The 14714-nt window shown below is 37.0% G+C and overlaps 1 protein-coding gene across 1 annotated transcript in view; it reads right to left on the bottom strand.

The window, feature by feature from the left end:
- SNX27 (sorting nexin family member 27) overlaps window positions 1-14714 on the bottom strand; it is a 63534-nt gene that overhangs the window by 28697 nt on the left and 20123 nt on the right. The window contains exon 3 of the mRNA XM_004693691.2: window positions 256-448. Within this exon, the coding sequence (XP_004693748.1) occupies window positions 256-448 (193 nt within the window). The remainder of the gene's footprint in view (window positions 1-255; window positions 449-14714) is intronic.

Genomic DNA, 14714 nt, shown 5'->3' with positions numbered 1-14714 from the left:
TAATATAACCCTATAAATAAAGGTCCATAAAGCATCAAAAAGTAATTATGCATTTTTCTGTTGTTATTAGGTGTTCAGTAAGCCAATACACCAGGCTACTAATTAATGTATTGGATATTTTAGTCTGGGTTTCAAAACTATGTAAGAAACTTGACTTCTACTAATGAGTACAGGACACTTGTACAATTTAAAGTTGCAGTATTTACATGTACACTATTTCTACACAGGATAGTACAGTTTAATAAGCTAGTTTACCTTTTTCTAGATATTCTTCCAACCCCCGACGCCGGGCATCTAATTGCTGTTCTGATAAAGAGAATGGCCACTTCCCTGGAAGTCGGGGAAAGGTAAAATTGGCAAACTCTCTCTTCAGATTCTGATGGAGAATGGCAAACTCCCGGTACCGCTTAGAACACAACTGTCTCCCTGCCATGTAAACGTTGTATACCTGGTGAAGGAAAAAAGCAAACAGAAAAACAAAGTTACTTACCACAATTAAATCACATAATCATCTAAATCCACACCAGGTTGATAACAGCTAAGTGTTTTCTGCTATGCTCTTAACAGAGTACATGTTCAAAGTCACTGTAAAGCAAGACTTACTTTTAATAAACATGGCGGAAGATACATGTACTCTCTTGTAGGGCTGGTCCTTTCAATGGGCCCATGATTTTATTTTTACTAGTAAAATTACTTCCAACACAGTTTTTAAGACTTCAAAGGCAATTACTAGCTTTTAACAGTGGATTTTATTCTCAGAATGTTAAGTCATTCGAAATCAACATGGTAAACATAGTGAATGAGCGTGGTAAATATAGTGAATGAACAAATTTGGAGAGCAATGTACAAAGTTGGAATTATGTAGCAATGTGACTGCTATTTATATATGGCCCATACTGGCTCTAAAATTAATTCCAAAGAAAAGGGTCTGAATAATTTAATAATGGTGATTTTCATTAGCAAATAGATATTTTTGTAAAAGCTAGTTTCTTGAAGTTCCTAGTTTTGTTCTTGTCCCTTCCATCATTAAAGGTTAACAAAAATTTGAGAAAGAAATGTATTCTAAGGGCTTATAAGAATGAGGAGTAAATAATCCTCATGAAGAAACAGGAAGAAATGTCTGCCTAGTAGTTAGTTACAGGTGTATGCTAAGCTTCTAGAAGAGTCTGACAAATTGTAGGTACTTGATAAACATGCATTGAAGAAAGGAAAACATGTATTTGTATTTCTTGTATATGTGCCCTATAAAGAAATATGGCAGAATGTGTAATCCAAAATAGTAAAAAGTACAGTTACTCTGTATTCTCAGAACATAATACAGATAGAAAAAAATTTAACTGCCTTTTCAAAAATCATTCAGAATTTTAAATGTATAAAAAACAGATCACTTAATTCAAATTAATTTGAATGCACTAGTCAACACCTTTCCTTCAAGCACAAGAAATCTTTCCCATCTTTTGTGATTTAGCAAGTGTGAATTAAAGCAAAAATGAAGTAATCTATTCATTCAAAACTTTTCTGCCACCAGTCTCCTCCTATAATTCCTTCCTTAATTAAAAGCAAAGCCTCTAGCCATTATTAAATAGACTCCAGGGATGTGTATAATTTTGATCGATGAGTTTTCTTCTTTTGATTATTGCTCAAATTTTTAAGTGTCTGTAATGAATTACACATTACCAAGTATTCCCATCATTGCCTTTTGAAGTACAAAAGCGTAGGAAGGAAAATGGTTTTCCCCTGAAAAAGGACCATACATTCTTCTATGGGCAGAGGCTTTTTCATGTCAATCTGGTCTTGAATAGTTCTCAAAATTAACTTTCCAAACTTCCCAATAGCATCACCCTTGCTTTGCCTAAATCCAAGTCCACAAAGTTATCATTATTATAAAGTCAGCCTGAGTGTCTCACAAAAGGAAAAAAGGAAGGAAAAAGGGAGGTGAAACTAGTCTGTGGCAATGCTGGTCCAAAGATATTCTCCAACATCTTTTTCCAAGGAAGAATAGAATATGTTTGTGATAGTGTTCCAAAAGACTATTGACTACATTTCTTCAAGGACTGTCACTTCAGTGATTTTTTTAAATAGGTTTTTTCTTTTTTCTTTTAAAGATTTATTTATTTATGCATACAGAACTGGGGTACAGGCCAGAGGTACAGGGGCAGTGAAAGGATTCACCAGAGACAGAATGGAAAGCAGAAAGGGTAGATTGACGAAGGACACTGCACAATGCTGAGGGGAGGAGCGGGTGAGACAGGAAAGGTCTGCTGTGCCATACAGTCACCTCCAGGGTGGGGACTGAACTCACACTGAAGTGCCTGCAGCTCTGCGTTTTAACCCACTGCACCACTAGGGAGGGCCCACTTCAGTGATTCTTATAAAACCTTTCCTAGGGTAGAACAAGAACCCTACTATCTGAGAGGTTCTTGTGACAATTTCAACAAGAAGCCCTAAAAATTAAGTGAACTCTCAGTTTCTTCATAAAGTGAGAATTGTCAATTTACCTCTCACCTACATCTTGCCCTGACCCTGTTCAGTCAGTGATAACAAAAAAAAATACATATGTGATGCATGACAGTTCAGCAATTTTAATGTAGAAATGGCTTCCATGAGTGCCAAAACATTTTTAAATTAACTACATTGAACAAATGAGAATCACACAAAAAGAGCTCACAACAAGACTGCTTGTTCTTCACTTGTGTTAAAACTAATCAAGATCCACTAGCACTTGTTTGATGAACAAACAAAAATGACTCATCCACATCGTCTATATTGAGGTCCTTTGCCTAAATATCACTTAGGTCTACAGTCCATAAGAAATGATCGTTCATGACAAATGAGAATATCCACCAGAAAATATTTTCTCTGAATTTAAAGGGAAACAGTCTAATAGGAAGTTAAGATATCAAAACAGGCAGTTCTTCTGGGATCTTTCCACTTAAATTTAAACCTTCAGGTTGATTGGTTCATAAATGACATTAAATAAAGTTAGTCTAATTTTGTTAAGGTATGCTGATTTTAAAGATTACTCCAAATGACCATGTAACATACAAGTTGGAATGTTCAGATTGCAAAGTCAGCACAAGTTTCAGTACCTCTTCAAGGAGTTACACTCTAAGAGAGAAGGGATAGATTATCTTATCAATTATTCTAGATTCACAAATCAATTTTAATATTCAGCTTTGAAATAATTTATATTTTATAATATGTGAATGTTGAAAATTCAAGCCATGTTAATTTCTTTGTCTATCTTTATGACCTCAATTCTATGGAATGTCAGGAGATGATGTAATCTGATTGTCTTATAATGAGCACAAACCACTATGGACAGTAATTACAGTAATACCTGGGCTCTATATTTTGATAGCAAAAACAAATCTCAAATAGTAGAGATTTCTTTTGTTGCTTCCTTAACCCCATCTATAGATTTTTAAAGCTTGTAAATTGTAAAATCTCATTCCACATATTATTTGAAAGTTAAAATCTCATTTTCTCTAACTTCTAATAACAGCAGTTATACTATTGAATACACAGAGGAGAATCTTCTTTAAATTAGTGAATGCAGAAGTGATTAGGAAAAAGCAGAATGACAATTTGCCATGGCATTATCACCAAAGTTCAGCTTCCAAATGTCAAATAGACATTGAATTGGTTCATGCTACTAATCTTAATGAATATTCAATTTCCATTACGACCAGCAAAGTGTTTCCAGTGCCATTATTCCAATTAACCCTGTTTTTATCTGAAAAATTAATTTTTAAAAGGATATATCTGCCATCAACAAACTGCTTTTGATAGCAAACAAAGCTACAACCCTCTGTCAATTTCTGGATAAAATCTATGAGATCCTTTAACAAGTGGTTCTACCCAAATGTTGAAGTCCTTAGGCTCTCACTTGGAAAGAAAAAGAAGCATAAAGGCAACAAAGATACTCAAATAACTTTGTATGTTTTTGACACTATCTTTTTCATTTGTTTGTATGTATGTTAAATAACTTCTTGTGTCATTTGTCTTTTTAATTTATTTAAGCATCTTGAATTTTGAAAAGTCATAATTTTAAATATTTACCATTTTTATAACCAATACTTTGTGTCTTCAGAAACATTTTTTTCAATCCCTAGGAGCTAAAAGCTATTCATCTTGGGACCCTCCCTGGTGGCGCAGCGGGTTAAAACACAGCACTAAGAAGCTCGCTTCAGCATGAGTTCAATCCCCACCCCGGAGGTGATCCACATGGTCATGATCCACATGGCACGGCAGACCTCTCCTGACCCGCCTGTTCCCTTCAGCAGTGTACTTCATCAGTCAGCCTGTTCTGCTTCCCACTCTCTCTGGTGAATCCTCTCACCGCCCCACACCTCTGACCTGTACCTCAGTTCTGTGTGCATAAATAAATATCTTTAAAAAAAAAAAAAAGAAAGAAAAGATACATTAAAAAAAAAAGCTATTCATCTATATTTTCTAAAAGATTTTAAAATTTTATTTTGCTATTTAAGTCCTTAATGCATCTGGAACTGATTTTATTCTACTGTGTGAAGAAGAGTTCCACTGATAGGTCTTCTAAAGCCAAGAATAATTAAAAATCAAGTTTTAATTGAATTATCTCTAAATAAAAATATTGTTACAGGATAATCTGGGAATTTCTGGATGGCCTGTAATTAACCTCCTACTGTAAACACCTAAGCTATACATATTATAGGAAACAATTGTTTTTAGACACGGGACAACAAAACAGGCAGTTAAGAACTATAATCTGGGCCCTCCTTGGTGGCACAATGGGTTAAATAAAGTGCAGCAATATGAAGCTCTCTGTAGCCACTGCACCATGAGTTGGATTCCTGGCTAGGGAAGTGACCCACAGGGTGTGGCAGATCTCTCCTGCCCTGCCCACTGCTCCCATCAGCAGTATATTTCAGTCAGTCTGCCTGTTCTGCTCCCCACTGTCTCTGGTGAATCCTCTTACCCCCGCACCTCTGGCCTGTACCCCAGTTCTTGTATGCATATATAAATAAATCTTGAAAAAAAGAACCATGATCTCTGAGAAAAGGTAACAAGATGAGTCATACAATAATCAAGGTTTTCTGCCTGGAAGCAACTCCTGAATTGTGAATCAGACAGAGCCATCTAAATAAAGTTACAGAGTTAAACCTTACAGAGTTAAGGAAACAGATACTAGTATTCAAGGAAACCAAAGCCAATAAAAAAGAGCGGAAAAGAAACAAGGCTCCAGAAAGCTCCACTGGATTCCTTTTAATTTTGGCAGTATGACAATTTGAATAAAAAACTTACTAGGGGAGTTATAAGATAAACTATTTGTAGAGTTCAAACAGCACCTGGATTCATTTGACTTCTCTCCAGTCAGAACTTCACTCCAGAAAGACCTCCAGTGGGGTTAAATTCTAGAATAAAAGCCACTCTAAACATACCCTAAAAGAGCTTAGAAACAAACCTCAAAAGGATCTAAGTTATTTATAAGTAACTTAACTGGATGCCAGTAAAAACACCCAGGTTTAAAGTAATATAATAGGATCTAATATCCAATAATCTAGTATACAGCATATAATATTGAACCAAATGTACCACACATATAAATAAGCATGAAAATCTGTAAAGTAAGCAAGAGAAAAATCACTCAGTAGAAACAGACTCAGAGATGACAGAGATGAAAGAATTAGCAAATAAGGGTATTAAGCAGCAATTAACAGGCTGCTTCTGCTTCTGTTTAGGATTTAGGAAGCTACAAGAACAGCAACTCCACCCCGTCACAGGAGAGTTCCCACCTCGTGCAAGTCTCCATGGGCACTATACCCATAAAAAAGAACAGGTTCATGACAGGAGATCAGAAGCTGATGAAAACAATAAAAGAAGGGCAGAAAAACTAATAAAAAACAGGTAATCTCCAAGACACAGATCCTGTCTAAAACAGCCAGACAACATATAACTTATCCACCTCTACCATGAATCCATCCAGAGAGCAGAGTCCAGCAAGAGGGCAGCAAAGTAAAGACACCAAGTTTCCCTCTTCCAAATACTCGCAACTATCAATAGATTGCAGCAGAATACAGCCAAAAACTCCTGAAAGGAAAATGGACAACTGTACCCTAGGAGCAACAGTGCAGCAGAAGATGTAAGAAAATCTTTAAATTGCATTTATATTGGTAACAAGGCAGTATAATCCACAAGAGGGAGGGGCACAGCTATGTAGTACTTCAAGCAGTTGCTGATTCAGGAGTATACCAACACTGGGGATTTTTAAGACCTAGCGATATATTATTTAAAGGGGTACACAAAATTGGTACCCAAAATAGAAGGTACATGACTAGGTAGTCACAGGAGCAAGGACACAGAGTAAGGGGTACTGGCTTGAGCAGGCTGTTCTCAAAAAATAGCTGGAACATGAACCACATGTCCCATCACCTGTGTGTCATCATAGACAAGGTTAGTACGCAAAGTTAAGGCTGGGTTATTCAAAACACCTGCCACTTCCATCCTCAGGCTAAACTCAAGACAACAAATGCACACTAGCATAAACCAGACTTCAAGAGCCTGCTCTAACAGGAGCAAACACATTGGGATATGATTCTGTGCTGAGAACAACTCTCATACTCTAACACCGAATCAACTACAACCCAGCATCCAGGCCTGCATCTCGTGTTCAAAAATAGTCTAGAGGTAGAAGATGACAGGAGACAAAAAGAGACACTAAAACTGAGGAGCTGGCCTAGAGGAGGAGAGCATTGTAGATCCTCACCATAGAACTCTGGCTCCCAGAGCATAATAACAAACTTGATCCCTGACACCCACTAGCGGTGATCCTACTTGTTACCCCTTCCTATTACCCTTCACTGACTGGTACCAGTTCTCCAATTACTTCAAGAGGTGGAAAGCTAATAATTTGAAAGCCTATCCTCATCACAACCCATAAAAGCTATAAAGAAAAGAAAGAAGAATATATCACAAATGCTGGAACTAAAAAAATGTTATAGGAGTTTCAAAGCAGGTATGTGAACTATAACTGAAAAGTAATTAAAGGTAACGGAAGAATGCTTACTGAACTAACAAAAAAGAGGATGGAAAAACACAACAGAATAAAAACCAAGAAAATATGAGACAATCAGATGCAAAGGAGAAATACTACACTTAATATTATACTATAGTATAACTGAAATGTTTTAACTGAATTACAAAACACAATCAAGAATATCAACACAAATTTGAGAAATGAAGAGAATGAGCACAATGTTGGAGAAGACACAAACAGGATAACATACAGGGGAAAAGAATTTAAAAAATGAAAATTATGTAAATGTAAAACTCCTCTGGGGTAAACTAAAGAGAAGTAACACCCGTATCATGGGATCCCAGAAGGAGAAAAGAAAGACAGAAGCAGACAGAATTTATTTAAAGAAAGAGCTGCTGACAACAATCTAAATCTGGGAAATAAAACAGATGTGATCCAAGAGACCCAAAGAGTTCCAACAAAATGCCACCGAAAGGACAAACACCAAGACATAAAGTGAAGCTGTTGAATGCCACTGATAAGGACAAAATACTAAAAACATTAAGAGAAAAAAGGTAACCTATAAGGGAATACCAAGCAGAAACATTAAAAGCACAAAAGGATTGGCAAGAGCTATTTAAATTAAAGAAGACATTCAGGCTAAAACCCTTTACCCTGTAAGACTAGCACTGAAGACAAAGGAAGAATAAGGAGTTTCATTGGAAAGCAAAAACTTAAAAGAATCTATCAACACCAAGCCTCAAATAAAAGGGGCTATTATAAAAACAGCACAGAGGTAACAGACTCCTAAATGATAACACAGAGAAGTTACAGAATGGGTAATGTGGCCTCTTAAAACTAGAGATCAGACTGTCCAAAAGGAGCATAAAAACTGATCATATATGAACCACAGCCAAACCTTTAAACAAAAACTAACAGAAGCAACACATAAGACAAGGAAATGGAGCCCAAACCAGCATAAAAGGAAGACTTTGAAAAAAACCAAAATGGCAATGAGCATTTATGTATTAATAATCACTAATACAAATGACCTGAATTTACTAGTCAAAAGGCATGTAGAGCATGGTTTTCAAAACAATCCAACCTTCTCACATTTACAAACCCATTTACCAACAAAGACAAGCACACACTTAACCTAAAGGATGAAAGAGCCATACAAACAAATAGCAATGGAAAAAAATAAACCAAGAGGGGCTTCTATGGTGGGAGTAAGTCTCAGTGTTATCATGACAGACTGAATTCAAGCCCTGACCAGGGAGGTAACTAACCCATATATGGCATAACAGACCTCTCCTGTCTTAGTTGCTACTCCCCTTAACAGTGTATTTCAGTAACATCTACCTATTCTGTTCCCCACTCCGTCTGGTGAATCCTCTCTCACACACCTCCCAAACTTCTGGCCTACATCCCAGCTCTTATATGTATAAATAAATCTTTAAATATAAATAAAATATGGGCTCTCCCTGGTGACGCAACAGGTTAAAGCACTGCATTATGAAGCGCTCCAAAGCCACTGCAGCACAAGTTCAATCCCCAGCCAGGGAGCTGACCCACATAGCATGGCAGACCTCTTCTGACCCGCCTGCTGCTCTCCTCGGCAGTGTATTTCAGTAGATCTGCCTGTCCTGCTCCCCACTATGTCACTGGTGAATCCTCTCACCCACCAACCTCTGGCCTGCACCCCAGTTCTATAGTATAAATAAAATCTTTAAAATAAATAAATAAAATTTAAAAAGACAGTAGACAGATGGACACTGTATCATGATTAAGAGCCTAGTACAAACAGGAGAAATAAAAATTATATTCATATGCACTTAAGTATTTTGTGAGATACATAAGACAATGAGTAACTACAGAGACATAAAGGCAACACAATAATACAATGACAGCTGAACATGACAAAGAATAAAAATAAGCTTTAAATGACCACGCTTAACAGGCATCTACAGAATACCACTCATAATGCTTGTATATTTTTTCAAATGTTGTTATGAGCACAGGTACAGTTTTTGTGTAAATATGTACTATATATTTCTTTATAATATGTATGTACAATACATTTTCATTTCTCTTAGAATAAACCTGGGAGTGGAATTGCTGGGTTATGTAGCAGCTCATATTTAACCTTTGAGAAAACAATAAGTTGTTTTCTAAAGTGCAGACTGCTCTGTTGTTTTCACTCATATATTTAGGTCTGTGATCTATTTTGCTTTTTTCATACTGTATGATACAGTAGTCAGGATCTCCCCACCTCACCTCAGTATGGGGTATCTTGTTTTAGCAACCTTTGTAGAAAGGAATATCCTTTTCCCACAACAAACAGAAGTTATACCCAGTACTTTCTCTACCCAAATTGCCATATAGTTAAAAATCAAACAAAAGAGAAAAAAAAATACAGGACAAAGTATTCATACATAAAAGACAAAACAATGTATGCTTATTAACAATTAGATAATAGAGGAAGTTAAGGCAGAAGTCAAAAAATACCTAAAGATGAATGAAAATGAGGATACAAACTACCAAAATCTAAGGGTACAACAAAACCAATCTTATGAAGTAAAGGCTAATGCAATACCAGCCCATCTTACAAAGCAAGAATAATCCCAAAAGACACCCTAATATATACCTAAACCACATAGAAAAACAGGACGAACAAACAAAAACCCCAAGATGAGTAGAAAGAATAGTAAAAATAAGAAATAAATGAAACAGAGATTAAAAAAAAAAAGACTATACCCAAAATAATCTATGAAATTAAGACTTGGTTCTTTAAGAAGACAAAAATAGACAAACCTCTAGACAAACTTAAAAAAAAAAAAAAAGAGAAAAAACAATCACAAATGAAAGAGCAGAAATCACCACAATGTATTTTGTCTATATGCCTGTTCAGCTCCCCACTGTCTCTAGTGAATCCTCTCATTGCCTCTGCCTCTGGCCTGTACTCTGGTATCATATGCATAAATAAATAAATCTTAAAAAAAAAAAGTAAAATGCAAAAGACTATGACAGATTACTATGAGCAATTACATGTCAATATAGCTGTGATAACAAATTTCTAGATTAGTACAGGCTACCAAGACTAACTCTAGAAGAAACAGTTGAACAACATGATCATAAGCACGGAAACTGAAACAAGAATTAATTTTCCACAAACAAAAGCCCAGAACAGGCTTTCCAAATGAATTTTTTCTAATTTTCAAACAATGTCCATCTTGCACAAGTTATTTTTAAAAATACAAGGAATGCTTCCTAATACATCTGATGATGTCGAAATAACCCTAACTCCTATACCAGATAAAGACAGCATGACAAAAAAAAAATTACAGACCAATACCCTGCTGAATGTTGACACAAAAATTGTCCACAAAATACCAGCAAGTCAAATTCAACAGTATAATCACATGGATTATATATACCGTAATCAAGATAAAAATTATCTGACAATAACAACAGATGCAGAAAAAATACGTAACATTCACCATTCATTTTGATAAAAACTCTAAATAAGATAGGCATAGAAGGGACTTACCTTCATCATAATAAAGGCCAGTATCACTAATAGTCAATATACTATTTCCTGGTAAAAAACTGAAAGCTTTTCCCTTAAAATCAGGAACTAGACAAGGATGCCCCTTGTTTCCAACTCTGCTTAACTTATTATCAGAGGTTAATTTAGCATCAGAGGCTTCAGTCAAAGCTAGCTATCATACAAAAACAGAAATGAAAAGAATCTAAGCTAGAAAAGAAGTGAAAACTTTACAGATAATGTTATCACATATAGGAAATTCTAAAGATTCCAGCATAAAAGCTAGAATAGATGAATACAGCAAAATGGCAGGTTACAAAATCAACATACGAATATCCACAGCCTTGTTATACACAAACAGTAAACGAAGCAAAAAGAATTAAGAAAGTTAACTCCATATGTAATTTCTTCAAAAAGAATTAAGTATCTCAGAATTAACCTGAGAGTAAAAATATATACAACAGGAATTACAAGGTGTTCTTAAAGGATTTAAGTATCAGCTTAATGAAAGAAAAGGAGAGCCCATGTTTGCAGATGGAGAGAATCTATACAATAAAAGTTACTATACTGCCTAAAATGACATATAAATTTAATGCAGTCTCCATGAAAATACCAGAAATATTTTTCAAAGAAACTGAAGCCAAAAAAATTGCAATTTATATGGAACCACAAAATGTCTAGAATTTCAAAAGCAATCTTGAAGGGAAAAAAGGAGAGAAATAGAGGTATAACATTACCTCGTTTCAAACTTACTACAAAGCAATAGCACTGAGGATAATATAGTACTGGCATATAAACGGGTACCTGGTACAACAGGGTAGAAACAAAAACCCAGAAATAAATCTACCTGTATATTAGTACCTAATCTATGAAGAAGCAGATAGAATCATACAATGGGGAAAAGGTTAAGTCTCTAAAAATGGTAGTGGGAAAACTGGAAAGCCAATCCATCGTAAAAGACATTCTTCAAAGGCTTACCCTGGTGGCACAACGAGTTAAAGCACAGCACTATGAAGCTCTCCTTCCTAAGCCACTGCAGCATGAGTTCGATCCCTGATCCCCAGCCAGGGAGCTGACCCACTTGGCGTGGCAGACCTCTACTGCCCGCTGCTTCCCACAGAAGTGGATTTCAGTTGATCTGCCTATTCTGCTCCCCACTCTGTCTCTGGTGACTCCTCCACTGCCCCTGCACCTCTGGCTTCTACCCCAGTTCTATAAGCATAAATAAATAAATCTTAAAAAAAAAAAAAAGCCATTCTTCATAAAAGAAATGAAGTTGGCCACTTTCTAATTCCATACACAAAAATAAAGTCTAAATGGATTAGGATTTAGATATAAGATCAGCAATAACAGTATGTGCATATGATATTTGATCCCTATGGCAAGAGAAATAAAAACAAAAACAAAACAACTGGGGTAATTCTAAGTTAAAAAGCCTTTACACAGTGAGAGAAAATACAGGATAATTAAAAAGACACACTCTGGGCCCTCCATGGTGGTGCAGCAGGTTAGAGCACAGCACTAAGAAGCTAAAGCCACTTTAGCACAAGTTTGACGCCTAGCCCTAGAGGTGACCCACAGGGCAAGGGAGACCTCGCCTGACCTGCCTGCCCGCCCACTGCTCCCCTCAGCAGTACTTCGACCTGTTCTGCTTCCCACTCTGTCTCTGGTGAATCCTCTCACCGCCCCTGCACCTCTGGCCTTCTGGCCTGTATCCCAGTTCGGTATGCATAAGCAAATAAATCTTAAAAAAAAGAAAAAAGAAAAGACACCCTCTACTGAATGGGAGAAAATATTCACCACCACATGTAACTAATAAGGGGTTAGTATCCAAGGTATATATAAAAAAAATTCGCAACTCAACAATAGAAAAAAAACCCCAACCTAATCAATAAATGCTCAGCAGATAGGAACATACAATTCACTAAAGAGAATACTCAGGTCAACAGAAATATGAAAAAAAAGTTCAGTATCACTTCCAGTAAGGGAGATGGAGGTTTTAAACATGGTGGGAGAATGACATACCTGTGAATGTCCATATTAAAAGGACTTTCAGGGCCTATCTGGTGGCACAAGGGGTTAAGTCTTAGCACTATGAAGCTACCTGCAGCCACTGAAGCAAGAGTTCCATCCCCAGCCAGGGAGCTGACCTACATGGTGCAGCAGACCTCCCTTATCTTGCCTACTGCTCCCTCAGCAGTGTTATTTCAGTCAATCTCCTGATTATGTTCGCTGCTCTGTCTCTGTTGAATCCCCTTACCTCTCCCTACTACCACTCCTTCAACTTGTGGCCTATACCCCAGCTCTTACATGCATAAATAAATATTGTTAAAAAAAATAGAAATACCTTCAATATAACAAGTGATTGAGAGGATGCAAAGAAAGGCATCCCATTATATTATCAGTGGGAATGCAAACTGGTGCAAACATTATGGAGAACAAGAAGAATTTACCTTTAAAAACTAAGGGGGCCTCCCTTGTGGTACAAGGGGTTAGGTCTCGGCATTAAGAGACAGCCACTGCAGCACAAGTCAATCCCTGGCTAGGGAGCTGACTCACATGGCACAGCAGACCTTTCCTGACTGGCCCACTGCTGCCCTGGGCAGTGTACTTTGTCTATCTGTCTGTTCTGCTCCCTACTCTGTCTCTGGTGAATCCTCTCACCCTCCGCTCTGGCCTGTACCCCAGTTCTGTATGAATAAATAAATAAATCTTTAAAAAAAAAAATAAAATAAAATAAAATAAAAAAATAAAAAAAGGTTAAATGAGAAAGATATCCATAATATGATAACAATAGTGAAGAGTTATCTATTAGAAGCATTAATATCAGAACAAATACTATAAAGGCTAAAGAGATATATTATGTTATGTTAAAGAGGTCCATTTATCAAGAAGGCATAATGTCATTGTACATAAAGAAAAAACTGATGGGCCTTGTGGGTGGTAGGGGATGAAGGTTCAGCACTGTCAGGTTGTCCCAGATAATGCTTCCCCAGCCAGGAAGCTCACTACATGGCACAGGTCTCTCCTGTTTAGCCCACTGCTCCCCTCAGCAATGTAGCTCAGTGGATTTGCCTGTTCTGCTCCCACTGTCTCTGGTGGGTCCTCTCACTCCCTGTACCTCTACTCTGTACCCCAGTTCCTGAATGCATAAATAAAGTAAATCCTTTTTTTTTTTGGAAAAAAAACTCATAAAACTAAAGACAGAACTGACAGTTTCAGCTATAGAACAACCTTGTCCACTAACTGGACAAAACACAAAACTAATAATCTGCAAATTCTGAACAACACACTGAAAGCAGGCAAGCAGTAGAGAGGAAGCAAAACATGAAGCACCACATAAGGTGGGGAGTTTCCTATTTAGGGGCTTTACACAGTCAATGGTATCAGTCACACATTAATGTAACTTAATAATTAACTTCCGCAGAAACCTCCTGGCTGGGGCCTCTCTGGCTGCATAACGGGTTAAAGTGACCCACATGGAGCAGCAGATCTCTCCTATCTCACCCGCTGCTCCCCTCAGCAGTGTATTTCAGTCCATCAGCTTGTTCTGTTCCCCACTTTGTCTCTGGTGAATCCTCTCATCCCCACCTGACCTACCCCTGCACCTCAGGCCTGTACCCCAGTTCTTGCATGCACAAATAAATAAATCTTTTTTTTTTTTTTAAAGAAACCTCCTAATTGGCGGTAACACTGAAAGGGTTCTGGCTGCCAAGGATGACTGGAGCATTCTAGGGGACAGAAAGGAGGATACCTTAATTCTGGGAAAAAACACCACATATATTTCAAGGAAATTGCTTCCTGAATGGTAGATACAGGACAGACTCAAAGTAGCACAGCAAGGGTTGAAAAAAATTGCCCTGAGATGCAATACAATCCACAGGTGACAGAGCTTACAGTTAACTGCCAGGTAAAACAAAAACAACATTCCTCAGGGAGATAACTATAGAACCCGAAGTCTACACAATGTAAATCAAAATATCCAGGATACAACCCACAAGTACTATGTATTGTACTATGAATCAGCAGGATATGAACCATTCTCAAGGGTAAAGATACTAAACAGAACCTCAAAATAATGTACATACTGAAATATTCAGACATATGTATATCAATGAGACGGAAGGATGTACACAGACAGATCATACATTTATCTTCAATTGATTTTTCAAC

Source organism: Condylura cristata, unplaced genomic scaffold, assembly GCF_000260355.1.
Source record: "Condylura cristata isolate star-nosed mole 26May11 unplaced genomic scaffold, ConCri1.0 scaffold00040, whole genome shotgun sequence".
NCBI lineage: Eukaryota > Metazoa > Chordata > Mammalia > Eulipotyphla > Talpidae > Condylura > Condylura cristata.
The sequence above is the reverse complement of the archived record's forward strand: the minus strand, read 5'-3'. Positions and strand labels throughout refer to the sequence as shown.